This window comes from Myodes glareolus, chromosome 7 (genome assembly GCF_982192425.1).
Source record: "Myodes glareolus chromosome 7, mMyoGla1.1, whole genome shotgun sequence".
NCBI classification, from domain to species: Eukaryota; Metazoa; Chordata; class Mammalia; order Rodentia; family Cricetidae; genus Myodes; species Myodes glareolus.
Genome location: NC_142032.1, coordinates 16,955,561 through 16,981,796, shown reverse-complemented (window position 1 = coordinate 16,981,796; position 26,236 = coordinate 16,955,561). Strand labels below are relative to the sequence as shown.

The following is a 26,236-nucleotide window of genomic DNA, read 5'->3' as shown; positions in this document are numbered from 1 at the left end:
GAATATAAGCGTATCTCCCAGTCTCCCCCGCTGCACCCCACACACAGTAAGTATCCTGTTTGCAGAGTGCCAGGAGACATTCTGACGGGGTGGAAGTGTGATCTGGGCCCTTCTGTCTAGCAGTCTGCAGTCACACACAGTCCAGACTCTGAGATTTTATGGATTGGGTGCCAAACTGTATGAGCTTTGGGGAATCCTGGAAGAGGAATGAAGTTTCTTCTTAGGCTCTCATCAGTTTAATATGCCACTAGAAGCGTACTCAAACATCTAGGTACATGCAAGAGTCTTTAGGCTTATTTTTCGTGCTCTTTGCCCATCACAATGTTGTCATGGATTTGGGGAGGGGGTGTAGGGTTCATAGCCAGAGCTCAGGTTTCACTAGCATTTAAGGCTACTATGACTGTTCATTTTGTTTTTGTGTTTCTGTAGTACTGGGGATGGAACCAGGGTGTCTGTCCTGCATGCTAGGCAAGCACTGTACCCTTGAGCCAGAACCCCAGCCTTGGATTCACTCTAATAACCCCGGGGAAGGAGGAGAGCCTGAATTTGCAGGGAAGAGCATCCTGAAGGAGTTGGGGAAGGAGATTGATGCTGGTAGGCACAAGTTATTTAGTTCACTGGGAACACTGAAAGTTTGAAGATAAGAATGACGATGGAAAATGACAAACGCAATCTCTGAGGTGAGCCTAGGTTTGGGCTAAAATTTGTTGAGTGATTCCGTACGCATGGTTGTGGGTTATTTTTGCATAAAGGGCGTTTACTGTGTACTGTTCCTTCATCCTTCCAGGCCCCCATCTCACCCACTCAGACCTCAAGCTGATCAGCTTGGCAGGGAAGAGAAGGGGGAGCCACACACCTTGAACTAGGAACCAAGAGCTGCGCAGAAGCCTGATGCCCTTACTGTAGTCCCCATCTGCACACCGGCACCCTAAGCCAAAGGCAGGAGAGCATGGTAAACATGTTTTGCAAGAAGTGAGGTGCAGGTTAGAGAGCAGAGTACAGGATTCAGGGACCCGAGGTTTACGCGTCCCTGCAATAGGTAAATGGGAGGGGTCTTAGGACCAGGGCAGATTGGCAGGATCAGCCTGTTTTAGGGCGCACGCAGTGATAAGCGTCCCCAACCACTAGCACCAAGTGGCGGGCGGTACCCAAATCGACTAAGCCTGGAAGAAAGGGGACACCAAGATCCGTGGGTCTCGAGCGTCTCCCACAAATCGTATCTATTGTGCGTGGTGGGGGGCGTGAAAGAGGCGCCCTTCCCCACCCCCGCCTCCGGCCCGCCTCCGGCCCCCGCCCCACCCCCGGCTCCGCCTCCACCCCGCCTCGCTCCGGCCGCGGCCCCTTCCTCCCGCAGCTGGTGCTGTGGGGCCGCGGAACCACACGTCGCCGTCTCTATGGCCCCGGATCCCAGCGCAAAGGTGAGGGAGGCAGGGAGTGCGGGCGGTGGCAGGGCCGGGGGCCGCGGCCGGGCAAAGCCTTGTCCTCGTCCATTCCACCCTTCAAGAAAGATAGGCCAGGCCTTTCTCACCGCTGAGACCCCCGGTCCCGCATAAAAGGTTCTAGAGGGGTGCGGGCCAGGCCTCGGGTCGCGCAGGATGCAGACCCGCCTTCGCGGAGTCGGGGTTCGCAGCGGGGCAGGGACCCGCGTGGAGAACAATATTCCCGTGGATCTGGGTCATGTCTCCTGGCGTCCAGCGGGATCGAAGGAGAGCTTGTCCTCGAGCTGCAGCAGTAGATACTGAGGTTAGATCTGATCAGAGGAGAGAACCGCGGACTGTCCAGGATGGTGGAGAGAGGGGAAGGTGAGGGAGAGGTGCCCTCAAGCCAGGAGAGACCGCCATCCTACTGGACAGAGGGAAATACCGCTAACCCTAGGCAGGTGGACATCGGGGATGAAGGTCGAGAGTCTATTGAGCTTATTGTTGGGGGGAACCCTCCCCAGTTTTCTCCACCCTGTGATCTAACAGAAGATGATCAGAGTTCAGCAGGCAGGCCCTGGGAAGGAACCCAAACTTGGAATGAAGTGTGGGGTGTGAACTGGAGACCTTGAACCCTCTTACCGCTGGGGGAAGGGTGGCATGCTCCACCCCCTGCCCATTAACCCGGCCCTCCCAACAGGTTAAGTAGGGGCTGAAAGCTTCAGCCCAGCTCCCCAGATGTAGGTGCCGTCCATAGGGGGAAAGGGGGCTGCTGAGGTAGCATTCCATCTTCTCTTGGCTAAATCTGAGGGCCTCCTCTTCGGGTTAGTTACCCATTCTCCCTTTCAAGCATTCACCCCGGGTCAGAAGCCCCTCACACTAACACACACACCCAGAGGGAGAAGGAGAGAACTGGCCTTATGACCAAGACCAATACTTTCAGGAAAGGGGACAGGATTCTGCTGTGCATCTCAGCAAAAGCCGGACCCCTTTATGCATTTCACCATGAGTGTTTGTCTCTGCCTGATGTAATTGTGTTTGAGGTCTCCGAATACATGTGTGTGCTATGCCTGGCCCACTACCAACTATTTTGTGTGCATGCCCCTTACAAATGTGTGTGGACAAGAAACTCCTGTTGAATAGGAAGCAATGTATGTGTCCTGCTTGTGCACCAGGGAGGATATGTGAACCACTGACTGGATGGCATGTGGGCACAACCTTACGTGTATGTGTTACTGTGTGGCCTTGGCCCTTTGTGTGAGCATACTTTTGCTAAGCCTCTGTAGGGGGTGTGTGCATGACTCTTGTAAGTACATGTGCTCTCCGCCCTACTTAAACATGCGTGCACACCTGTGTGCACATTCTTTGGGACCCACATGACCCAAAATAAATGCACACCTGGGCCGTGCACTCTGCACCAAGTGGGTCCTCTGATTTAGGATTTGTTCTTCCTGCCCTGTCCTTGGCACTGGCTTTCGCTAACCCATAGGGCTCCCCCTTCTGTGCTGAGCAAATAAAAGGCCCCAAATGTAAACAGGTGTGCCTTCACAGTGAGGTGGAGCTCAGGCAGCCTGAAACCTCCTGTCCCAGCCCCCAAAACAAGAACTTGAGGTGCTCGCTCTCTGTGGTGCAGAGGCTCTCTTTGCTCCCTCTCATGTTTCTCCTCACATGACAGTTCTAACTTTTAACTCTTGAACAGACCCTCCAAATTCCTGCTGTTCCTCTCTCCAGCTCCAGATCCCTCCCCTCTTTAAGGCCAGATAGTTAATATTTGACCCAGAAGGAAAAGGAGAGCACGGTGACACCCTCTGACCCTGCCTATGGGTGTCTGATGACATTGGGTGGATTGGGCGTCTTCCACACCTTGTCCAGCCCAGGAAATCTTTGAAAGTTCACCAGAGATAAGGGGGAGGCCTATCACCCACCTCCACCTCAGACTAAAGGTGGCCAGGATTTCAGGGGCGCATTATTCACTGTCCCCACGTTGTTATCTAGGTCTTAACTGGTTTTGCACACACTGCCCTCTCTTGCACAGACATTACACTTGTGCAGCTCAGGGACCCAGATCCACGCACCTCACTCTGGTGCTACCTGCCCGCAGTTAGGTCTAGCAGGTAGGAACTCGACTCGTGTGGATGCCCAGCCAGAGGGTGCAGTATGGACTCGCATGGGCAGGGCAGAGATGTGCACCCCCTCAGAGAAAAATGCCAAAGAGAAGTGTCTAATTAAAGAGAAATTCCAAAGGGAGCTCTCAGGCCAATGGGAAAGAAAAAACAAAGGGGGAAACAGGACAAAATTAACAAAGGCCCATTAACTGACTCTGCCCAGGCCTTCCTGCAGAAGGCACCCCCGCAGGCAGCGCTGCAGGGGGAATAGGCCTGTCTGAGAACCAATGCTCTACCGAGATGGTCCCAAGTAAGCATCTGACTGGGCAAGAGCTGTTACCATGGGTATGGGTTAGAGCTAGTCTAGGGTCTTATAAAGGCAGTATGTTCACCACAGCCTTCTTTACCAGAGCAGAGATGGGCAGAATGACTGTGAGTGTCCTGATGTGGGAGTTCTGTGGATGTCGGGCCTCTGTCTCTCAGTGCCCCCTGAAGTCTAGTTAATGCCATCCATCTTCCACCTACACACAGAGCAAAGAGTTTCCCATTTTGGAGGGATTTTGATTTTTTTGTTTTGTTTTGGTTTGTTTTTTCTCCTTCAGAAAACAGAGAGAGAACTGAAACTCCTGCCTACACCCTTGGTTAGGGGCAAGGTGACCCCTTCAGTAGCCTACAGCCCTGCTGGGACCCTCCAATGCCCACTCTCCATGGAATTTGCGTTTGATGCAGAAAGGCACGTGACCCATCCCTCCCTCTGACTTCTGAGCTGTGATTCCATGGCCACACAACCTTGTGGCTCCATGTCCCCCCCATTTCAGGATCCTCCATGGCCCTATGACTACTTGATCCCCATGGCCTCCTGACCCCTGACCTTCCATGTGATTACCACCTGGACTTTGACCCCAGAGATTACTCTTCCCCCCCTCCCGTCTGTGACTCTGGCCCTGGCTGCCTTTGGGGTCTTGTGGCTCTGAACTTCCCCAGGAAGATGTGGGGGAGGCTCTGGCCCCTCCTCTTCAGTTTCCTCACAGTAACAGCTGTCCCTGGACCCTCGCTGCGGAGACCCCCCCAGGAGCTAGATGCCACCCCACGGATGACCATCTCCTATGAAGGTTAGCTCCCCAACCTTGAAAGGCGATGGCTGCCAGAGCTGGGGGCAGGAAGTCGCCCCCCAGACACCTCCCTGCCTCTCTTGTTCCCAGAACTCTCCCGGATCCGGCACTTCAGGGGCCAAGCCCAGAACTATTCAACCCTACTGCTAGAGGAGGCTTCAGAACGGCTGCTAGTGGGAGCCCGAGGTGCCCTGTTCTCTCTCAGCGCCCGTGACATAGGAGATGGTGCTCACAAAGAGGTCAGCCCCTGGCACCTGGACCAACCATAAGGTCTCCAGCACCCTGGGATCTCGGTTACCCGGAGACTTTCCCAGCTTCCAGCCCACTCCAGTTTCCCCTGTCCTCTGGAGCCCCACTGTTGGATTCTCTGGGTACTGGATATTGAGGTCAATATTGCAGTCTGTTCCCTTCGTTCTCACTAGATCCACTGGGAGGCCTCCCCAGAGATGCAAAGCAAGTGTCGGCAGAAAGGGAAAAACAACCAGGTATGTGATCTGCCTGTTCCCAGCTCTCCTTTCTTCCTCCTCAGCAGGGGTGCCAGGATTGGGAGGGACCCAGATGGCGCGGTACAGATGTGCAGCCAGCTACACGACCACAGTGGGCATTAGGAATGGCGGGCCTTGGGGCAACCCTTCTACCCCAACCTCCATCCCCACCCCCGGGGAAATCTCAAATTAGAATCTTAACAAATAAGTAACTGCTACTAAGTGACAACGAGATTTAGTTCCGAAACAATCCCATGATGCTTTATTATCCCCATTTCACAGAGAGAAAAAGTGAGACTTGACTGGAACAGTAGCCCAAGTACCTTGGTGCTCATGGAGGGCCTTAGTCAAGCGTTAGGTCTTTCTAACTAAAAAGCAGGTGTCTGGCGGGGGAATCATACCTGGCTATGTAACAACCAAGCACGGAGAGGTTTTTTTTTTTTTTTTGTTATTTGTGGACTTATTTTGGAGTTATTTCATACAAGACCTTACTATGTATTCTTGGCTGTCCTGGAACTTACTCTATAGACCAGGCTGACCTCGAGCTCATAGATTTGCCTGTCTCTGCCTTCTAGGGCCAGGATTAAAGGCATGCACCACCACACCTGGCTGGAGAGTTTTTGTTTTGTTCTGTTTTGTTTTTCAAGATAGGGTTTCTCTGGGTAGCCCTGTCTGGCCTAGACTTGTTCTGTAGACCAGGCTGTCCTTATACTCGGTGATCAGCCTGCCTCTGCCTCCTGACTGCTGAGATTAAAGGCGTGCACCACCATGCTTAATTGAGGAGTTTTTTTAAGAATACGCATTCTTGGAACTGGAGAGATGGCTCAGAAGAGCACTGGCTGCTCTTCCAGAGGTCCTGAGTTCAATTCCCAGCAACCACATGGTGGCTCACAGCCATCCGTAATGAGATCTGGTGCTCTCTTTTTGCGTGCAAGCAGAGCAGTGTATACGTAATAAATAAATAGGTAAATAAACATTTTAAAAAAGGAATACACGCTCTTGGACCGGCAACATGGCTCAGCAGGTTAAGGCACTTGCTGCCAAGCCTGACAACTCAGAAAAAGAGAGAACCTGTTCTCACAGGTTGTCCTCTGATCTCTCTAATGTGTGCCATAGCATAGGCCATACAGACACACATGAAATAAATAGACTTAAAAAAGCACATTCCAAGCCAGTTGTCGTGGCATATGCCTATAATTCCAGCCCTTAGGAGGCTGAGGACACACACGCAAGTACGCATTCACACTGGGCATCGTGGTGGTGAATGCCTGTGATCTCAGCAGTTGGGCAGTAAATGAAAGAGGATTCAGGTTCACAGAGAGTTTTGGCCTGGGGCCTAGACCTAGGGACTGTGACTCAGTGAGTCTGCGGTGTGTCCCTCTAGAACTTCCCATCAGAGCACTGTGGTTAATAAACAGAGCTAGTGCAGTAGGTGAACCCAGGTCACGAAGGGTTTGAACGTTATTGTGACAATGGCACCCATTCTGTCTGATGCCTTGGAGGCCCTCATACATGAATCATAGGTTCCAGATCAATAGGTCTGGAAGGGGCCCAAGATGTTGCACCTCCGGAAAGCCAACTGAAGCTGATCACTCTGGTTCTCAGACCACTTTGAGCAGCTAAGTGTCAGAGAACATGTTCCAAAGCATTATCCTGAAGAACGTTCATTTTCAAAAGCATAACTGAGTGGCGTAGTATGTTTAGAAAGGACAACATTCCCAGCTCACAGTGCAGAGTGACATCATTAGAGCTCTGAGCAGTCACCCGCCCGGTACTTTCCAAGCTCCTTTGACTATGGAATTCGTCCCAAACTGCCCTTCTTAGGGAGCTACTCTAGGAAAGCTGGTCTTGTCCCACGTGCCAGGTGGATGAAAATAGACTAATCTAGAGACAGGAAGAACAGTGGAAAGTGTGGGGCATCCTAGGGGTTAGAAAGAAGGCCTGAGCAGGCTGACAAGGAACAGACACAGATGAGGGCTGCAGGAGAGAAAGTGGGGATAGGAGCCTTCCATGGATCCAGACTCTGGGTAACAGACAGGATGGTCGAGGAGAACTGGACAGCAGCTTAGGCACCTGAGGGGTGCAGAGACAGCCAGTGTGACTGGAAGAGGTGGATTGAGCAGTCAGGGATCAAGCTCAGGGTCACGTGGGGTTGTGTGCTGCAGGCACTGGGAGCTCTGCTGCCATACCCGGGTCTGTTTTACATCTGTGGCGCTTTGGGTAGTGGATTGGATGGAGCAAGTGGGTGTTGACAAATGGGCATCTCTGGAAGGGAACTTCGGACATGGTGTCTACAGTCTCCCTCACAGGCCACCTGGGAGACAGGAATACGTGAGAGGCTGTTGACAACAGGCCCCCTTGTGCTGTTTGAATTTTACTTCTGGAGCATCCCTCAGTCACCAAGTAAACAGTTGTTAAAAAGAGTAACATAGCAGATTAGGAGGGGGTCAGGTAGCCCCTAGAGTTGTCCAACAAAGAGGTGCCATTATCTGTACCGGATTAGAGAAGTGAAGTGGGCCAAGTTCAAGAACCACTTGGCAGAGTGAACCATGGAAAGTGGCTGAATGTGGGGGTGGAGAGTGGGCGGCAGTAAAGATGCTTCTGGACCAGAGCAAGGTGAATGCAGGTGGAGGTGGGAAAGACCAGATGAACAGGTTTAAGAGGGACGATTTGGGTCAGGAAGAATGGGAGCTTGCTTTTCGACATAGTGAGACTGGCGTTGCTTGTGAGGCAACAGAGAGAATTGGGATTTATGGGAGCTCCAGGATTAGGGAGGAACATTGCTTAAAAGTAACTTTTGAGTAGCCAGGCAGTAGTGGGCATGCCTTTAATTCCAGCACTCAGGAGGCAGAAGCAGGTAGATCTCTGTGAGTTCGAGGTCAGCCAAGGCTGACAAAGAAAAACCCTGTCTCAAAAAACAAACAAACAAACAAAAACAAAAATAACTTTTGAGCTGGGTGATGTTGACACACATTTTTAACCCCAGCTGTACAGAGTGACTTCCAGGATAGCCAGGGCTACAAAGGGAAACCCTGTCTCGAAAAAAAAAAAAAAAAAAGGAACTTTTGAGCTCCTGTCAAGCCATTATTCTCCTGAAATGCTCTCTGTCTTTGAGCGCCAATGGCTCCTGAGGGTAGGTGGAAGGGACTGCAGGAAACACAGACAGGAGAAGCTGGCAGAGTGGGGTCAGGTAATGGGAAGCATCTTGGAAAGTACATCCTATAGATAGGGGGCAAGAATCAGACTGCAGGCCGGGCGGTGGTGGCGCACGCCTTTAATCCCAGCACTCGGGAGGCAAGCAAATCCCTGGAGTTCGAGGTCAGCCTGGTCTACAAGAGATAATTGTAGGACAGCTGGGACTGTTACACAGGAAAACCCTGTCTCAAAAAAACAAACAACAACAACAAAAAAGAATCATACTGCAAAGCTAGACCAAATAGAAATGGCTTCTATTCAGAGAACTTACATGACTGCCTCCCTTTGTCTACAGACAGAGTGTTTCAACCATGTGCGATTCCTACAGCGGCTCAATGCCACCCACTTCTATGCATGTGGGACCCACGCCTTCCAGCCCCTCTGTGCAGCCATTGTGAGTATCCCTACCCCTAACCCTGGCTGCTAACCCCAGACTGGCCTGACCTGGGGCTGCAGCCCTTGCCTGTCTTCAGGACCACTGACTGATTGGGACCCTCATTCTCCAGGATGCTGAGGCCTTCATCTTGCCTACTAGCTTCGAGGAGGGAAAGGAGAAATGTCCTTATGACCCAGCCCGTGGCTTCACAGGCCTTATCATCGGTGAGCAGGCACTCCGGCCGCCAGTCCTAACCCATAAGAATGCTGTGATCTGAATGCCTATCTTGCTGCTAGGACTTGCCACTTATGCATGCCATATTCCCTGTTGTACATGACACGCATCTCATGTCTGGATGTCCCTGCCTCAGATGGAGGCCTCTACACAGCCACAAGGTATGAATTTCGGAGTATTCCTGACATCCGCCGGAGCCGCCACCCACACTCTCTGAGAACTGAGGAGGCACCCATGCACTGGCTCAATGGTTAGGAGGAGGAGGTGCAGGATGATGTGGGGGGCGGTAGGGGTCTGTTGGTTTTTTTTTGTTTTTTTTTTTTTTTTTTTTTTTTTTTTTTTACTCCCTTGGGCAGATGACCATCCCATTCCCAAGTCTCCAGGTGAGCCTGTCCATTCTGCTCCTGTGTTGCGGAGGGCGAGGGGGCGTGGCTGAGGAAGGGTGAGGGGGCGTGGCTGAGGGAGAGGTCTCAGGCTGTTTCATAAGCCTCCCAAATACTCAACCCACAGATGCTGAGTTTGTATTCTCTGTGCTGGTGCGGGAAAGCAAGGCCAGTGCCGTGGGTGACGATGACAAGATTTACTACTTCTTCATGGAGCGCGAAGAAGGCTCCAGCAGCTTCACTCAGAGTCGCAGCAGCCACCGCGTGGCTAGAGTAGCCCGTGTGTGCAAGGTACGTATGGTGAAGTCAGGATACAGGGTACAGGGAGAGGCTAGACCTCTGACACTGATCCTGTGTCCCTACCTCCCCAGGGAGATCTGGGAGGAAAGAAGATCCTACAGAAGAAGTGGACATCCTTCCTGAAGGCTCGTCTTGTCTGCCACATCCCACAGTACGAGACACTACGCGGCGTCTGCAGCCTGGATGCTGACATGTCGGTCCACACACACTTCTATGCGGTCTTCACACTGACAACACAGTGGTAAGCTCAGGAGTGCTGCGAAAGGAAACAAACTGAGGACATCTAAGGGCTGGAGCTGAGGTCAATGATGAGCAGATGTGATCGGTTAGAAGAGAGCTGACTGCAAAATGGAGTCAGGCATGTCAAGTTCTCCTAGGGCCAGAGGGCACTGTGGTCCACTGACGCCCAAGACAGGCCCATAGGCCTGAGGTGGACATGGACCATGGTAACAGTAGCTCCAGACGGAGCGTGGGTTGGGGGCAGGTTCCATGCAGTGTGGCTAAGTCCTCCCCTATGTCCCATTCCTAGGAAGACCCTGGAGGCCTCAGCCATCTGCCGCTATGACCTGGCTGAGATGCAGGCTGTGTTCACAGGCCCCTTCATGGAGTACCAGGATGGTGCCCGGCGCTGGGGCCGCTATGAGGGTGGTGTGCCTGAACCCCGGCCTGGCTCGGTGAGCACTCAGGCCTGGAGCCTATGCTGAGTAGACAAAGCCTTGGGAGGGGTGGAGAGTCAGGTGGTGGAGTCCTGTGGCTCACCACCCATCCCCCAACCCAGTGCATCACAGATTCCTTGCGCAGCCGAGGCTACAACTCATCCCAAGACTTGCCATCCCTGGTCCTGGACTTCGTGAAGTTGCACCCACTGATGGCTCGGCCTGTGGTGCCCACACGTGGGCGGCCCCTGCTGCTGAAGCGCAATGTGCGCTACACACAGCTCACCGGAACCCGCGTCAGCACACCTGCTGGACCCACCTATGACCTGCTCTTTCTGGGCACAGGTGCTCCTGATCCAAATCCCCGATCCCTAATGGCCTTGGTTACTGAGACGTCTAAGCCCAGTAGCTCCTGCCACGTTGGCCTGGAGTGCCCAGTGTCCTGAGGGACCACTGCTGGTGGCTGATTCCTGACATGTTCCCGTTAGGCCTCCTGTGGGGTACTGAGAGCAGATGACACTGCTGGGTTCTGACTTTTGTCCATTCTACATCAGCTGATGGTTGGATCCACAAGGCCGTGGTCCTGGGCTCTGGGATGCACATTATTGAAGAGACACAAGTGTTCAGGGAGCCCCAGTCTGTGGACAGTCTAGTCATCTCTCCCCTGCAGGTAGACCTGACCTCAATATGCCAACAGCGAAGGGGGCTAGGGAGGCTGGGTAGGGACTGTGAGGTCGCTGACCGACTGTCCTCTTTGGTTCCAGCACAGCCTCTATGTGGGGGCTGCTAATGGAGTCATTCAGCTTCCTCTGTCCAGCTGTTCACGCTACCGTTCCTGCTATGACTGTATCCTGGCACGGGACCCCTACTGTGGCTGGGACTCCAGCACCCATGCCTGCATGGTGGCCACCACCGTCGCCAACAGGTCCCAGGGTAGAGGTTGGAAGTAGGGATGGGATACACGCCCTAAATGGAGGAGGAAAGCCCGCCAATCCACAAGGGATGTGAGCTGTGATTGGTCATCCTGCTGCTCATTTCTCCTTGTTCATGAACCTTGATTTTCTGTCCCCAGGACAGCACTGATACAGGACGTAGAGAGAGGAAATCGAGGCTGTGAGGGCAGCAGGGATACAGGTAAGTCGAACTCAGACTTGTGTGGATGTTTCTGAGTGGCTGTGCTTGGCTGGTTTCATGAGGGTGACCGAGCACAGGAAATGCTCAGTGGAGAACTATTTCCCAATTAAACTGTAAATGAAGAAGCAGGCTCAAGACTTGGAGACAGTTGGAGATGTAACTCATTGGTCACTTGGCTTTTCTTAGCCAGGCGGCAGTGGCCCAGCACTTGGGAGGCAGAGGCAGACAGGGTGGATCTCAATGAGTTCAAGGCTAGCCTGGTCTACAGAGTGAGTTCCAGGACAGCCAGGACTGTTTCACAGAGGAACCCTGTCTCAACCCTCCCCTCCAAAAGAGAGAGAGAGAGAGAGAGAGCTCTTTTTGCCTGATATGTGGGTTTACTGTCTAGTAATACACACACGCACACACACACGCACACACACAAGAGACTTAGTGCCAGTTTTATGACCACATCTGAAGTATTGCCTAAGCGGTGGGGGAATGCGAATACAAAGAACTATCTGTAATTATTAATAACTGCAACTACAACGAGGTGCAGAAGGGTGCAAAGTGTTTTTCTCCAAAGAAAGATTATGTCGCAGAGCTGCTATCTAAAGGACAAAAAGAAGATCGTAACCGGAGCTGAGTAGTTATGTGCCGAGCACTGATCTAAGCACTTCCATGTGTCTGTTCTCACAACACTCTGTGTGAGAGGCCCCATCATCATCCCCGTGAGGGACAACCCCTCTGAGGCACAGGGAATATCGGGAAATTGTCCGTGGTTACTCAGCTACGAAGCAGCAGGGTTAGAATCAACCTGGCCTGAAGCAGTCGGATTCAAGTTTGTACTTTTGATCCAAGCTGTGCCATCTCCAAGCTAGCCAGGCAGGTGGCGGGCATGAGTAGGCAATGGCACTCAAGCAGCTGGGTCAGCGGGAAGAGGGCGCTCAGGAGGAAAAGACTGGAGATGAGCAGGGACCGTGGCAAATGTTTTGGTCCTTATAAGAAAAGCAACAGGAAACCTCTGGAGAGGTTTTTTTTTTTTTCTTCTTTTGTTTTTTAACCAAGGAGTAACCTGACCAGATTCATCTTTTAAATTTTTTTTTTTTTGCTATTTATTTGTTTGTTTATTTGGTTTTTCAAGAAGGGTTTCTCTGTGTAGCCCTGGCTGTCCTGGAACTCTGTAGACCAGGCTGGCCTCAAGCTCAGAGATCTGCCTGCCTCTACTTCCCAAATGGTAGGATTAAAGGTGTGTGCTCCCACCACCTGGCTTATTTTTAAGACATTTAAAAACTATTTTATGAGTGCATTTTGCCTGCATGTATGTATATGCACTGTGTGCATGCTTGGTACTCATGGAAGTTAGAAGAGTGTTGCATTCTCTGGAACTGGAGTTATGGGTGCTTGTGAGCCACCACATGGGTGCTGGGACCAAACTCAGTTCCTCTACAGCAAGGGCAACAAGCGCTCTTAACCACTGAGCAATCTCTCCAACCCCTGTATTAAAATTTTTAACTATATTTAGCTTGCTCACAAGCATTTGTGTGAGGAGGATATGTACATGTAAGACACCTTACGGGAGTCAGTTCTCTCCTTCCTACATGTGGGTCCCAGGGATTGAACTCAGGTTGCCAAGCCTGGCAGCAAATACCTATATTCCCTGATCTACCTGCTCAGTCTAGATTTGTGTTTTCAAGGGATCAGCTGTAGTTGCAAGGATCAGAGATTGAACGAGGGCCCTAGAGGGCAGGGAGCCATGGAAGGAGAGAGACGAACAGGTCTGAGAGTCTCATGAGAACAGACATGAGGAGAGGCAAGGGAAACTCCCAGTTCCTGATGTAAACGGCAGAGCTGCTGGCCTTAGCGATTCAAAGGATCTGGAGTGGTTGAGGTTTTGGCCTCAGTGAGATTCCCAGCACGTGGTAAACATTCAAGTCTGGTGTTCAGGAAAAGAAGCTCTGCTGAAGTAAAGATTAGGAGTCCTTGGTAGAAACCACAGGGAAGAGGAGCTTAGAGAGAGGGGAAAAGACCCAAGACACTGTCAATTTCCCAGGCAGGGCCCTTGTGCACCCTGGGAAGCATGCACTCAGAGGCTTGCTTAGTTGTCACCGATTCTAGACTTGGTGCCAAAAATTTAGCTGTCTATCATCTGTCTTGTCATTTCCAATGCTGTCTGGGATGGGCAGCTATCGATCTTTCTCTCCCATCCTCCCCAGGACCACCACCACCACTGAAGACCCGCTCTGTGCTCCGGGGTGATGATGTCCTCCTGCCCTGTGACCAGCCGTCGAACCTGGCCCGAGCTTTGTGGCTACTCAATGGGAGCAAGAGCCTGAGTGATGGCCAGGATAGCTACCGCGTGGGAGTGGATGGGCTGCTGGTAACAGACACACAACTGGAGCACAGTGGCAACTATGGCTGCTATGCTGAGGAGAATGGCCTCCGGATGCTGCTGGCTTCCTACAGCCTCACAGTGCGGCCGGCCACCCCTGCCCCAGCTCCACAAGCCCCTGCCATGCCTGGAGCACAGCTGGCACATGACATGAGTTTGCTCTACGTGGTAGCCATCGCTATACTTGGTGGCCTCTGCCTCATCCTGGCATCTTCCCTCCTCTATGTGGCATGTCTGAGGGGAGGCAGAAGAGGTCGCAGGCGGAAGTACTCACTGGGTAGGGCTGGCCGGGCAGGGGGCTCAGCTGTGCAGCTGCAGACAGTCTCGGGCCAGTGTCCTGGAGAGGAAGACGAGGGTGACGAGGAGGAGGGGGCTGGAGGCCTGGAGAGTAGCTGCCTCCAGATCATCCCTGGGGAAGGAGCCCCAGCCCCACCCCCTCCACCCCCACCTCCACCCCCGGCTGAGCTGACCAATGGATTGGTGGCACTGCCCAGCCGGCTTCGAAGGATGAATGGCAGTAGCTATGTGCTCCTGAGGCAGAGCAACAACGGCGTGCCAGCAGGACCCTGCTCCTTTGCAGAGGAGCTCAGCCGCATCCTGGAGAAGAGGAAGCACACACAGCTTGTAGAGCAGCTAGATGAGAGCTCTGTCTGAGCCTAGCCTCCCAAACGAAGGCTCTTCCAAGATGATGAGAGCTCTGAGCCTAGCCTCCCAAACGAAGGCTCTTCCAAGCCAGCCTGGCTGTCCCAGGCTGGGCCTCTGCACCCCAACACAGCCACCCTCCTTCATGCCCCCAACTCTATTCCCCTCTTTGATGTCTCTGTAGGGCTGGCCAGAATCATGGTTAGCCAAAGCCCCCTCTTCAGTCTCCAAGGCACATATGTGAGCAGCCCAGGCCCACCGGTGCTCCTCAAAGGTAGGTGCTCCCTCAGGACCACGTATTCTACAAACCCAGACCCTTTCTATCCCTTAACCTAAAAGCTTGGGAGGAGAAGAGCGTTTTCTTATTCCATTACCTGCCCACCCTTCCTCTTCTTCTCAGGTAGGGCTCTGCAGGTCCAGATGGCCTCAATGCCGCCACCCTCTGCATAGCTCTCTGTGCTGGGTAGTCCTGAATTCAGACCAGACCTCTCTCTCTGCCAGCCACCCGAGTCCTGTGACATTCCCATGTGCACATGAAGAGTGTTTTTCAGCTGGGCTGCAGTGTCTCCCCTCCTCCTGGTATCATCCCGCCTAGATTCGGGGGCACCCTCCCCATTATCACCTTCCTATCTCTAGTCCTCTTTCCAGTCCCTGTCCTGTGTGGTAATCCTTTGGCACGAGTCTGGGAATAGGCCAGCCTGGGAGGTAAGAACCATCACTCCCCTCTTCTCCCTTCCTGTGGAGCCCTTGTGAGTGTGCCTCCCTGCTCCTCTCATTCACATGCAGGAGTGCCAGCACTCCAGGCATGTCCTCTTCCCCTGCATATGTGCTAACACATCCGCATACACATTCAGAGCCTCCCCTTGCTGCCTCAGTCAGGCTGTGTCTACTATGTTTGGTCCGCGGATATTTCAAAGGGAGATTTCCCCTCCCATTTAGCTGTCCTTACAGAACTAGGACAAGTGACCAATACTGCACTCAATGAGCCAGCCTCCCTCTTAGGGACCAAGCAACTGCTTCTCCTAGACCACAGCAGGGGGAAGTGACCTGATATCTCACCTGGCACATGAAGCCCGTTCTTGGAACTATGCAAAGGGCAGAGGCTGGGAGTTTGGATGCTTGGCTCCCATTCCTGTCCTACCTCACCAGGGCGCTTTCAAGGTCCAAGGGCCTCAGATGTCTCCAGGCCCATATGGGACAATCAACCCTGACTGAGCTCTCCCATTCCCCTTGGGTGAGGATGACTGTTATTTTTGTAGCTGAGAACGTGGAACCCCACGAATTTTTACTGCCCTTCACCCATACCTCTCCCACCTCCACCCCACAATGAATGTATTTATTGTGAGAATGGCTGTACTTCTTCAGGAATGCCCCCCACTCACCACCCAGGTGGGTGGAAAAGGCATGTGATGGAACGGGGAGCCTGGGCTCTGCTCCTCATGTTGGTTAATAAAAGCCCTCTTTCCCCACAGCTTTGAGTGTCTGCTTGGTTCTAGGCTGGCTCTACCAGGGACAGGTTTCTGGCCTATGGAGAAGGTGCTGCAGAGATTTCCACATCTAGGGTTGGCTTTGATCCCCATAAAAATATTTACATAAGGAATGAGCTTCTCCACTCCTGCTGTACCTGAGCTGGGCAGGCACAGGGGCCATTGGCTAAGGCTCATATCAGTCATTGATAATGAGGGTGATAAAGTCACAGCAGCTCAAGAACCCACAGGGCTCCTAGCTTTTTACTCCTGGCTCCCCCCCTGGCTTTATCGTTTCAGGTAGGGATCTCACTATTGCTCAGGCTGGTCACAAACTCCTGGGTTCAAGTGATCCTCCAGGATATGTGGGACTACAGATACACAGCACACTTGGCTCCTTGCTCTAAAAACAAAAACACTTGTGTGAGCATGTACTTGAACACCTTGTGGCCAAAGTGTGCGTGTGGAGGTCAGAGGCTCAGGACAATCTGCTCCCCCTTCTACTATGTGAGTCCTGGGGATCAAACTCAGGTTGTCAGGGTTAGCAGTGATTGCGTTTACCCACTGAGCCATCTCCCCAACCCTGCCTTTTTCCTTTCTTTTGTAAAGACTTGGTCTCATTATGTAGCCCTGATTGGCCTGGGACACTCTAAGTAGAGACTAGGCTAGCCTTGAACTTATCCATCTGGTTGCCTCTGCCTTCCAAGTGCTGGCGATTAAAAGCTATATCACCATACCAAGGCCTTTGTTGGGTGTTTTGTCTGTATGCAGCCTGTGTACCACCTGCATGTCCAGGCAGGTCAGATCTGCTGGAACCAGTTACAGGTGGTTGCAGGGTGCCATGTGGGTGCTGGAAACTGAGCCTGGGTCCTCTGGAGTAATAGCCAGTGCTCTTAATCCCTGCATGTCTCTAGCCCCAGCCTTCTTTAAGGCTGGAAGATACTTCTTGCCAGTCATGGCGCTCTTACCTAAGATATTTTTTAGCACTTCCCACTCCTTGATCCAGCGAAAGATAAGGGCTTATTTCTTTTCTTTCTTTCTTTCTTTCTTTCTTTTTTTTTTTTTTTAAAGATTTATTTATGTATTCAGTGTTCTGCCTGCATGTATCCCTGCAGGCCAGAAGAGGGCACCAAATCTCATTACAGGTGGTTGTGAGCACATGTGGTTTCTGGGAATTGAACTCAGGACCTTTGGAAGAGCAGGCAAAGCCATCTCTCCAGCCCAAGGGCCTATTTCTGTACGGAGAGTTTGAGTTAGGAGTGCAGTTAGGACTACAGAAAGCTTGTTATCTGGGACCTGCTCTGGGAATCTGAGTCACATTGCTTCTGACACTAACCACTGAAAAATTTTATGTTTTGTTTCTGGTTTTAGAGTCAAAAGTAGGGCTTATGCATAAAATATGCATGCATTTTGAGTCAGGCACAGTGGTGCACATGCCTTTTAGTCGCAGCACTTGGGAGACAGAGGCAGGTGGGTCTCTGATTTCAAGGCCAACCTGGTCTACACAGAGTTTCAGGACAGCCAGAGCCACATAGTGACACCCTGTCTTGAGGGGGGAAAAAACCACCCTTTGAAGCATAGCCACGAGGGGCTGGAGAGATGGCTCAGATGGTTAAGAGCACTGGCTGCTCTTTCAGAAGATCCAGGTTCAATTCCCAGAACCTACAAGGAGGCTTACAACTGTAACTCCAGTTCTAGGGGACCTTCCACCATTTTCTGGCTTCCAGGGGCATTCTCTGTCTGGTGCACAGACATACAAGTAGGCCAAACACCCATACATATGATAAATAAATAAATAAATAAATAAACCTCCAAATGTGGTCTTAGGTAAGTTTTAATGACTTCAGTTTCTTTTCTTTTTTTTTCTGTTTGTTTTTCCAGACAGGGTTTCTCTGCAGCTTTGGAGCCTGTCTTGGAACTTACTCTGTAAACCAGGCTGGCCTCGAACTCAGAGATCCACCTACCTCTGCCTCCTAAGTGCTGGGATTAAAGGTGTGTGCCACCACCCAGCGACTTCAGTTTTCCAATCTGCACACAAACACTCACAGATATAAGGTGACTTGCCCAATGCCAGGCCACAGCAAGAGCAACAAGCATCACGGGGTCTTCAGAAGTCAACCTTGAGACCCTTCACTACGTTTTGAAATCATAATTTTGATTTCAGAAAACGAGGACCCCGTACAGCACTTGGACGCCTTTTTACATTCCAGTTGCAAGGAGGCCAACAGAATCAGAATGAGGGTATTCATAAGGTCACTGTATCTAGCAGTGGTTAATGGTAGCAGTCAGCTCTTCTCTATCCCGGGCCACGCCCCCTCCCCACCCCGGTAGGCTCCATTTATTTGTCAGAGCTTGAAATCCGAAAGAGGAACCAATGCCATCACTTCCACGGTCCCAAGCCTGGTTCTTTACTGTGCTTGTTCCAAAGCTGCAGCAGGATCTTGGAGTTCTCTGGGCCGCAGCCCGCCGAGGGCCGTCCGTTTGTTGGTGAAGGGGTGCCACTGGCCCTGGATGCTAGGGTTGTCGGTGTGGAAGGGCTTGCGGATGCGGATCACATCCAAGCCGGACTGGTTCGCCAGCTTCTGCACCAGTGACGTGATCTCCTCCACCGACTTGCTGTTGACATTTTCCTCGCGCACGGTCCCGTTAACTGGCAGAGGGGCGTGGGAATGAGTGGAAATCGTCAGGTCGGAAGTCAAAACAAGAAGAACCCGGCGGGTGAGCCGGGATCCCGCCCTGCCGCCCCAGCGCGGCCTCACTTACGGTATTCGGCCACTATCCTGGGCACCGCACACGGCCGCGGGTTTACGTAGATTACGACCCCTGGGTTCCGTCGGGCGAAGTCGGTCACTTCGCGTTCCACGAACTCCCTGCGAGGCCCAGCGAAGGTGAGTACGGTGACCCGGACCCAGTCCCGTCGTCCCCCGCGCCCCCTACCCGATCCTCCCACTTCCGTGGGCCTCACCTGGCGCCGCGGGACGAGGGCGCATCCCGACTGAGGTTGAGGCTGAGGCGTTGCAGTTGCTGCACGTAGCGACCCAGCCCGTTATGGAGGACGCTCGTCAGGAAGCGGCTCGGAGTCCCGCGCGCGGTCATGGCTACCGCTTGGCAGCCCGGACGGCTAGAGGGCGGGCGGGACTAATCAGCGACTTCCGGTTCTGGGTTCACGGGCTCCCCGGAGAGTTTTGCTTCCGAGGTCACAGCGAGTGGCGCGTGCGGGCGACCCACGTTGCGTGCGAAAGGGTAGAAAGGAGAGCTGGGGGCGGGAGCGTGAATGTCCTGGAGCGCGGGGTAGAGCCTCGGGGGCAGTGAGAGCGCCGGGCTTCAGCTGTAACCTTCAGCTGTGTGGAGGGTTCCCAGTGAGCGTTAGGAGCCGAGGAGAGCGCCTGTTGTTGGGGTTCAGGCAGGATGCAGAGGGCTGTAGAGATGAGAATGGCGAGGAGAGTCCGTGGAGGGGTGTAGAGGTAAGGAGATGAGACAGAGAAGCCGTTTAGATCGAGGGACCGTAGAGGGTTCCAGAAGTGAGCTGGTAGCGAGAAGTTGTAAAGAGAGGGACGGAGACGTGAAAGGGTCGTGTAGATGAGCAGAAATGCGAAGTAGCAGTGTACAGGCATCAAGGGGATTAAGAAGGGTGTCGGTAAGGCAGCAGTTTGAGGGGCGATAGAGAGAAGCCAGCTATCGAAAGTCCTGGGAGTGCCCTGTGGAAGGCTCCTAGGGTCTAGCCTAGTGAAGGCGGCACACCAGACACCAAAAGTTTTTGCAGTAGAGGCATCCCACTCTATTAGGAATGTGGCTCCTGCTGCGATGTACATACCCCTTCCGAATGTTGTTGCCTCTGCGAGGAGAGTGGGTGAGTCGGAGGAGCCTGCCCCGAAGCTTGACCCCAGGCCCTCCTCGCAGAAGGTACAGGAAGGAGGCCCTCCCAGCCTTAGAGGTGCCAGTGTCGCCTGTGACTACAACTGAAATTCGCCAATATTTACGGGCGCATGGGATCCCGTTCCAGGATGGCCACAGCTGCCTTCGAGCACCAAGCCCTTTTGTTGGGTCTTCAGACATCAAAAACCAGAAGGATTCGACCGCTTCCTTCTGCCTCTTCATTGACAAGACCACAGGACACTTTCTCTGCATGACTAGCCTAGCAGAAGGGAGCTGGGAAGACTTCCAGGCCAGTGTGGAGGGACGAGGGGATGGGACCAAAGAGGGAATCCTGCTTACTGAGGGCCCGGAAGCTGAGGACAGAGAGGAGGTCCTGAGAATCTGGAACCGAGCTATCCCTCTCTGGGAGCTGCCTGATCCTGAGGAGGCCAAGCTGGCTCGTGTGATGTTTGGCCTGACCAAGGTGACAGATGACACGCTCAGGAGGTTCAGTGTCCGCTATCTCCGATCTACTCGAAGTTTGGTCTTCCCTTGGTTCACCCCTGGGAGCGCAGGATTACGTGGCCTGAAGCTACTAGGGGCTGAAGATCAGGGGAATGGAGTACAGTATGTGGAGACCACTATTCCCCGGCCTGGTGCATACCACAACCTATTTGGATTACCACTGATCAGCCGTCGAGATGCGGAGGTGGTCCTCACGAGCCGTGAGCTGGACAGCTTGGCCTTGAGCCAGTCCATGGGGCTGCCCACCCTGGCCCTACCCCGAGGAACGGTCTGTTTACCCCCACCTTTACTCCCTTACCTTGAACAGTTCAGACGAATTGTATTCTGGCTAGGGGATGACCTTCGGTCCTGGGAGGCCGCCAAACTGTTTGCTCGAAAACTCAATCCCAAGCGATGCTCTTTGGTGAGGCCTGGTAACCAACAACCTCGTCCGCTGGAGGCCTTAAACCAAGGCTTAAGTCTTGCTCGTATACTTCGTACTGCGCTCCCTGCCTGGCACAAGTCTATTGTGTCTTTCCGGCAGCTTCGGGAGGAGGTTTTAGGAGAGCTGTCAAATGTGGAGCAAGCGGCTGGGGTCCGCTGGAGTCGCTTCCCAGACCTCAATCGTCTGCTAAAGGGGCATCGGAAGGGCGAGCTCACAGTATTTACAGGTGACTCACTAGGAAATCACTGTTTTGGGAACTGGAGAGATGGCCTAGTGCTTAAAAGCACTGACTTCTTTGGCAGAGGATTCGAGTTCACTTCCCAGCACCCACACAGTGGCTCACAACTGTCTAGCTTCAGTTCCTGGGGGAATCTGATACCTTCTTCTTCTGACCTCTGAGGACCCCAAGTATGCATATGATGTACAGACATACAGGCAAATGAAACACTTATACCCATAAAATAATGTTTAAAAAAAATAGTTTTACATCCAGGCAGTGGTGGCACACACATTTAATCCCACTTTTTGGAAAGCAGAGACAGGCAGATCTCTGAGTTCAAGGCCAACCTGGTCTACAAAGAGTTCCAGGATAGCGAAAGCTGTTATGCAGAGAAACACTGTCTTGAAAAACAAAAACAAACAAAAATATCATTGTTTTGAGTTAAGGGTTAGACCATAAAGTGACAAAGGTATGTGGGTCTTGGCCACTGACTATGTTCAATTTATTTTTTTTTTTTTACGTTTACTTATTATGTGTATGAATGTTTTGCCTGCATGTGTGCATTGCACAACATGTGTACCTGGTGTCCTCAGAGGCCAGAAGTCATCATAGGCCTTGGAACTGGACTTACAGATGGTTGCAAGCCATCAGATGGGTGCTAGGAATCAAATCTAGGTCTCCTGCAAGAGCACAAGTGCTGCTGACCTCCAGCCCCACGGGCAGTGCTAAAAGGAGACTTCCCTGCTAACCCAGAGCTGTGTCTATCCCCCTATAGGGCCAACAGGGAGTGGAAAGACAACATTCATCAGTGAATATGCCCTGGATTTATGTACCCAAGGGGTGAACACACTTTGGGGTAGCTTTGAGATCAGCAATGTGAGACTAGCCCGGGTCATGCTGACTCAGTTTGCTGTGACGCGGCTGGAAGAGCAGCTGGACAAGTACGAAGAGTGGGCAGACCGCTTTGAAGACCTGCCTCTCTACTTCATGACCTTCCATGGGCAGCAGAGCATCAAGTAAGATCTTCAAAGGCCACTTACTTTTCAAAATAGCCTTGAAACATTAATTAATTAATCTGTTTATCTGTCTAGCTGTTTATTTGAGACAGGGTCTCTCTAGGTAGCTCTGACGGCCCTAGAACTCACTCTGTAGACCAGGCTGCCTTCAAACTTGCAGAGATTCACCTGCTTCTCCCTTCAGAGTGCTGGGATTAAAGGCGTGCACTACCATGCCTGGGCTTTCATTTTTGAGAGATCCCAACACATTGTGTTTTTTATTCCCTTTCCAGCCCCCATGAGAGTTCTTTCCCAGTCTCGTTAGACAGGCTTTCAGTTTCCAAAGAATGGGGAGTCAGAAGAGCAAATGATACCAGTGTTTTCCGGATGCAAGCTCTTCTCCCTGAAGGGTCCTGAGGCTGCTTGTAGTTGACTGTTTGAATCGCTGCTTCTCTGTTCCAGGTCTGTAATAGATACAATGCAACATGCTGTCTACGTCTATGACGTTTGTCATGTGGTCATCGACAACTTGCAGTTCATGATGGGTCATGAGCAGTTCTCTTCTGACAGGTAAGTTCTTCCTGTCTAACTCCAGCACGCTTGTCTTGTCATGAAGCTGACCTCTAGGGACAATCATAGTCCTGTTACTTTCTGAGAGGTTGTGGCAGGGGGAAGTTGTCCAGGGAGTCCTTAAGTAGAAGAGAGTGTAGTAGGGCTGGGATCGTTTATATGGACTGACTGGCTCAAGTGTTTGTGTATTTTCCACCCAATAACTTCTTTTATTGCTGAATTTCATTGCAGGATTGCAGCTCAGGACTACATTGTTGGAGCCTTTCGGAAGTTTGCTACAGACAACAGCTGCCATGTGACTCTGGTCATTCACCCACGGAAGGAGGATGACGACAAGGAACTGCAGACAGCTTCCATTTTTGGTTCAGCCAAGGTGAGTCGGCTTTCAGGCACTCAAGCTCTGAGGAGTTAGAGAGCAGGCGTAACTAGAGACAGTCTTCCTTCAGCCTTCGATCCTCAGGACTGCCCTGAAAACGCAGGAAGCAGCGATTCTGGGGCCGTGACATGAGGAGTACATGTGCCAGGAATACAAGGGATCGTAGCTGGTTCTTTGCCATCTGGGAGCTCACATCTGTTAGTAGGGAAGAGTGACGTCATCATTGCAGCTCAGTGGGGTGAGACCTATGAAAGGCATCACGAACACTTGGTGAACAGTCTGAGTCATCCTGTGACATCTGGGAGACTTCTCGGTGGCTGTACCAGCAAGTCACTGAGGTTTCCAGACAATAAGTATCAGATTATCAAATAAGGGAAGGCCTCCTGGGTCACAGGACCAGCTCCATCCCGAAGCTTCCAGTGGTATACTAAATTCCTTTTATATGTTAGCCCTGAGCTAGGCAAGGGAAGTTCAGGTTGAGGAGCAAAAATATGTTGCTTTGGAACAAACATGGAACAAAAATAATGCAGTTTAAATTGCATTAAAATTGGTGGTACTTTCTTTAGAGGATCAAAAGTGGTCCTTAGGGAAGTAACAGATGACCGGTAAGAATAAGCTGGGTAGATAGGATGATCCACTATAGAGGAGAGACACTGCAGGCAGAGGGGGCAGCACAAAGTCTGAGACAGCAGCAGGCTGGTGACGAGGGGGCTAGTCAGCAGCTCTAGCATCAACTGTGATTCGCTGTTTAAAGAGCTTGGTGATAAGGGGTACTTTTCCCTTTCCCCATTATTTAAAAAAAAATTAATTTGTGTAGGGGCTGGAGAGATGGCTCAGCACATAAGAGCACTGACTACTCTTCCAGAGGACCCAGGTTCAATTCCCAGCACCCACAGGGCAGCTCATGCTGTCTGTGACGCCAGTTCTATGGGATCTGGCATCCTAATACATACTTACAGGCAAAATACCAATGCATATAAAGTAAAAATAAAGTTTAGAAAAGTTTATTGCCTGCATATTTATCTTTGCATTACATGCATGTTGGTGTCCACAGAGGCCAGAAGGTGGCATTGAATTTCCTGGGACTAGAGTTACAGACGTTGTGAGCTGCCATGTAGGTGTTGAGAATTGAACCTGGGTCCTCTGGAAAGCAGCCAGTGCTCTTAGCCACTGAATCATCTCTTCAGCTCCATGTTTTCCTATTCGTGCCTCTCCTCCCTGAACCCTCAACCTTCCTTTTACTTGTATGTCTTCTTTCTCCTACCCTCTCTCCTGTAGGCAAGCCAAGAAGCAGACAATGTTATGATCCTGCAGGATAGGAAGCTGGTGACTGGGCCAGGGAAACGGTATCTGCAGGTGTCCAAGAATCGCTTTGATGGAGATGTAGGTGTCTTCCCACTGGAGTTCAACAAGAGTTCCCTTACCTTCTCCATCCCACCGAAGAGTAAAGCCCGACTCAAGAAGATCAAGGATGACAACGGACTAGTGACCAAAAAGCCCTCTTCTGGCAAAAAAGGTGGTGGGCACCAGAACTCTGAGACTTGCTTAGGCCAGGACCCCAGTCCCTACCAGCCAGATACCACCAAGTCCTCAAGGTGAAAGCAGTGTGTAGCTGCTTGCTAAAGTCAGCTTGATGACCCAGGCTAACAGACTCTTGGCCTTCTGCTAGGACTCCTCTTCCATATAGTCCTGAGCTATGGAACCTTCCCGGCCTAGGGCTGGGTTCTGTGATAAGAAAATTTAATTCAGCAGGTATTGGGGGCCTCCCATAGGCTGGGTTTTTATAGTTTATTTTTATATATAGCACGGAAAAGATAAGGTCTGTTTCCAAAGAACCAGCATTTTGGTGACAGGAACGAGGCAAAGTGAAGAATGCTAGACTGCTCCCAGCCAGTTTTCGTCAAGCAGTCTAAAAAGGTGTGTGAGCAGAGTGCATGTGAGAACTGAGAGTAGGCCCTGGGAGCCGCTGGAGAAAGGATCCAGGCAGAGAAGCGTACTAAAACCCGAGGTGGGAGTGAGCAGGTCAGACAATGAGGGCAGGCCTTGAACTGTCCTACAACAGGAGGCTTCTTGCTGAAAGTCAGCGTCCAGGCATTCAGAGACGGAGTGATGCAGTGGACACCAAGTGCCTCTCTGCTCTTAGAGCCAGGCATGACTTAGCTGTACCTGTTAGAACTGATCCTAGGTGCTTATCCCTGTATTCTCGGCCTCAAAGATGGGGGCTTCCTCCCAGTGGACTGCATCGCTGTAGAACCATGGGAAGCAGCTGTGAGCCCTCAGTGCCTGCCCCCTGGATACTGATTCCATTGTGTGCTGCCTCTGACAGCTGGAGTGAGGACTCTGGAGCCTTTTCCAGTTTGAATGAAACATTTCAGTTGTCTTTGTTTCCGTGCCTTTTTTCCTTTGTCCACCAGATGTCTCCCCAAACTAACTTGATTTCCTCTCAGAATGGATTCTTCCCCCACTTCTAGCCGCTCCAATAGCAGGGAGAAGTACAGGATCTTCACATTCCACCCCTAAACATAGACCTTCCCTTGGCATAGGGGAGATAGGGTGGTGTGTTAGCTTACCTGAGGACAGCAGAACATTCCTGACCTAATGTGGATCAGTGGGCCACAACCCCGACCTTGCCTGACCAGCTATCCTTCATCCTCCTGAGAGCTATTCACATCTCTCAGTGTAGACTCAAGAATGAGCCCTAGCTGGGTGTGGTGGTGAATGCTTTTAATTCTTGCACCTGGGAGGTAGAGGCAGGAAGATCAGGAGTTCAAAGCTCTCCTGAGCTACACAATTCAAGGCCAGCCTGGGCTACTAAGATCCCATCTCAAAAACACAGTGGACTTATTCTTGTCTCTAACCCTCTACCCTCAGTGTTTCCTTCTGGAATCCTCCCATTTCTCCCTATGTGCTAGAACTCCTGAGGATTTGTTGAAAAATGCAGAGCTTAGGGGTTTCTCTCTCTCCCCCTGCCTTCACATGTTTGCAGTTCTGGAGTCTGTTGGGATATGGATGCCTCAGTGTAACGAGCACTACAGAGGACTGGAAGAAGTGACCCACAGACTGCCAAGCATATTGCTAACTGACCTTTTTATCTTATTTCCTCTGATACCCTGAAGTACCAATTTCAAGATGTTCAGATTGGGGGTGCTGGAAAGCCTCTGCTTCGGGTATAGGGGAGATAATTTGACTCCCTTTTCAAGTCAACCCAAGAGGAAGCTTTTAGAACTAGAGGGAAGAGTCCAGGGTTTCCTGAGAACTCTAGCCATAAAGAGCTGAAACAAATTTTTGCAAAGCTGTTGTTGGTGGGGAAGAATCTAGGGGTGGGGGTAGCTCCTCCAGGGTCTGCCTTCTTGGGGGTCTCTCCCAGACTGGCTGGAGCCAGGCCTCTCTAATC

General features: G+C 51.7%; 3 protein-coding genes across 5 annotated transcripts; 2 read left to right on the top strand and 1 right to left on the bottom strand.

Moving 5' to 3' along the window:
- The first annotated feature begins 1,277 nt into the window (after positions 1 to 1,277).
- Sema4g (semaphorin 4G) lies at positions 1,278 to 15,882 on the top strand. 2 transcript variants are annotated; one of them, XR_015738338.1, is made up of 16 exons: positions 1,278 to 1,418; positions 4,126 to 4,635; positions 4,726 to 4,874; positions 5,058 to 5,120; positions 8,611 to 8,709; positions 8,822 to 8,915; positions 9,062 to 9,175; positions 9,436 to 9,599; positions 9,680 to 9,849; positions 10,138 to 10,282; positions 10,387 to 10,609; positions 10,819 to 10,934; positions 11,029 to 11,189; positions 11,337 to 11,398; positions 13,594 to 14,689; positions 14,816 to 15,882. XR_015738338.1 is itself a non-coding variant. In XM_048439151.3 (15 exons), the coding sequence occupies exons 2-15, from the start codon at positions 4,512 to 4,514 to the stop codon at positions 14,421 to 14,423; spliced, it is 2,514 nt and encodes an 837-aa protein (XP_048295108.3). In that variant the 5' UTR covers positions 1,278 to 1,418; positions 4,126 to 4,511; the 3' UTR covers positions 14,424 to 15,882. The 2 variants fall into 2 exon arrangements, 1 of the variants encoding a protein (XP_048295108.3); XM_048439151.3 differs by having other exon boundaries at positions 13,594 to 15,882.
- A 1,811-nt stretch (positions 15,883 to 17,693) lies between these two features.
- Positions 17,694 to 19,020, bottom strand: Mrpl43 (mitochondrial ribosomal protein L43). Its single transcript, XM_048439156.3, has 3 exons — positions 18,843 to 19,020; positions 18,641 to 18,747; positions 17,694 to 18,527 (listed from the first exon to the last, which is right to left on the bottom strand). Exons 1-3 carry the CDS (start codon positions 18,971 to 18,973, stop codon positions 18,286 to 18,288), a joined length of 480 nt encoding a protein of 159 aa, XP_048295113.1. The 5' UTR covers positions 18,974 to 19,020; the 3' UTR covers positions 17,694 to 18,285.
- On the top strand, positions 18,646 to 25,228 carry Twnk (twinkle mtDNA helicase). Of its 2 annotated transcripts, none has more exons than XM_048439153.3 (5): positions 18,646 to 18,765; positions 21,677 to 21,917; positions 22,359 to 22,466; positions 22,698 to 22,839; positions 24,121 to 25,228. In XM_048439153.3, exons 2-5 carry the CDS (start codon positions 21,796 to 21,798, stop codon positions 24,439 to 24,441), a joined length of 693 nt encoding a protein of 230 aa, XP_048295110.1. In that variant the 5' UTR covers positions 18,646 to 18,765; positions 21,677 to 21,795; the 3' UTR covers positions 24,442 to 25,228. The 2 variants fall into 2 exon arrangements, with proteins under 2 accessions (XP_048295110.1, XP_048295109.3); XM_048439152.3 differs by lacking the exon at positions 18,646 to 18,765 and adding an exon at positions 19,112 to 20,907.
- The last annotated feature ends 1,008 nt before the right edge of the window (positions 25,229 to 26,236 follow it).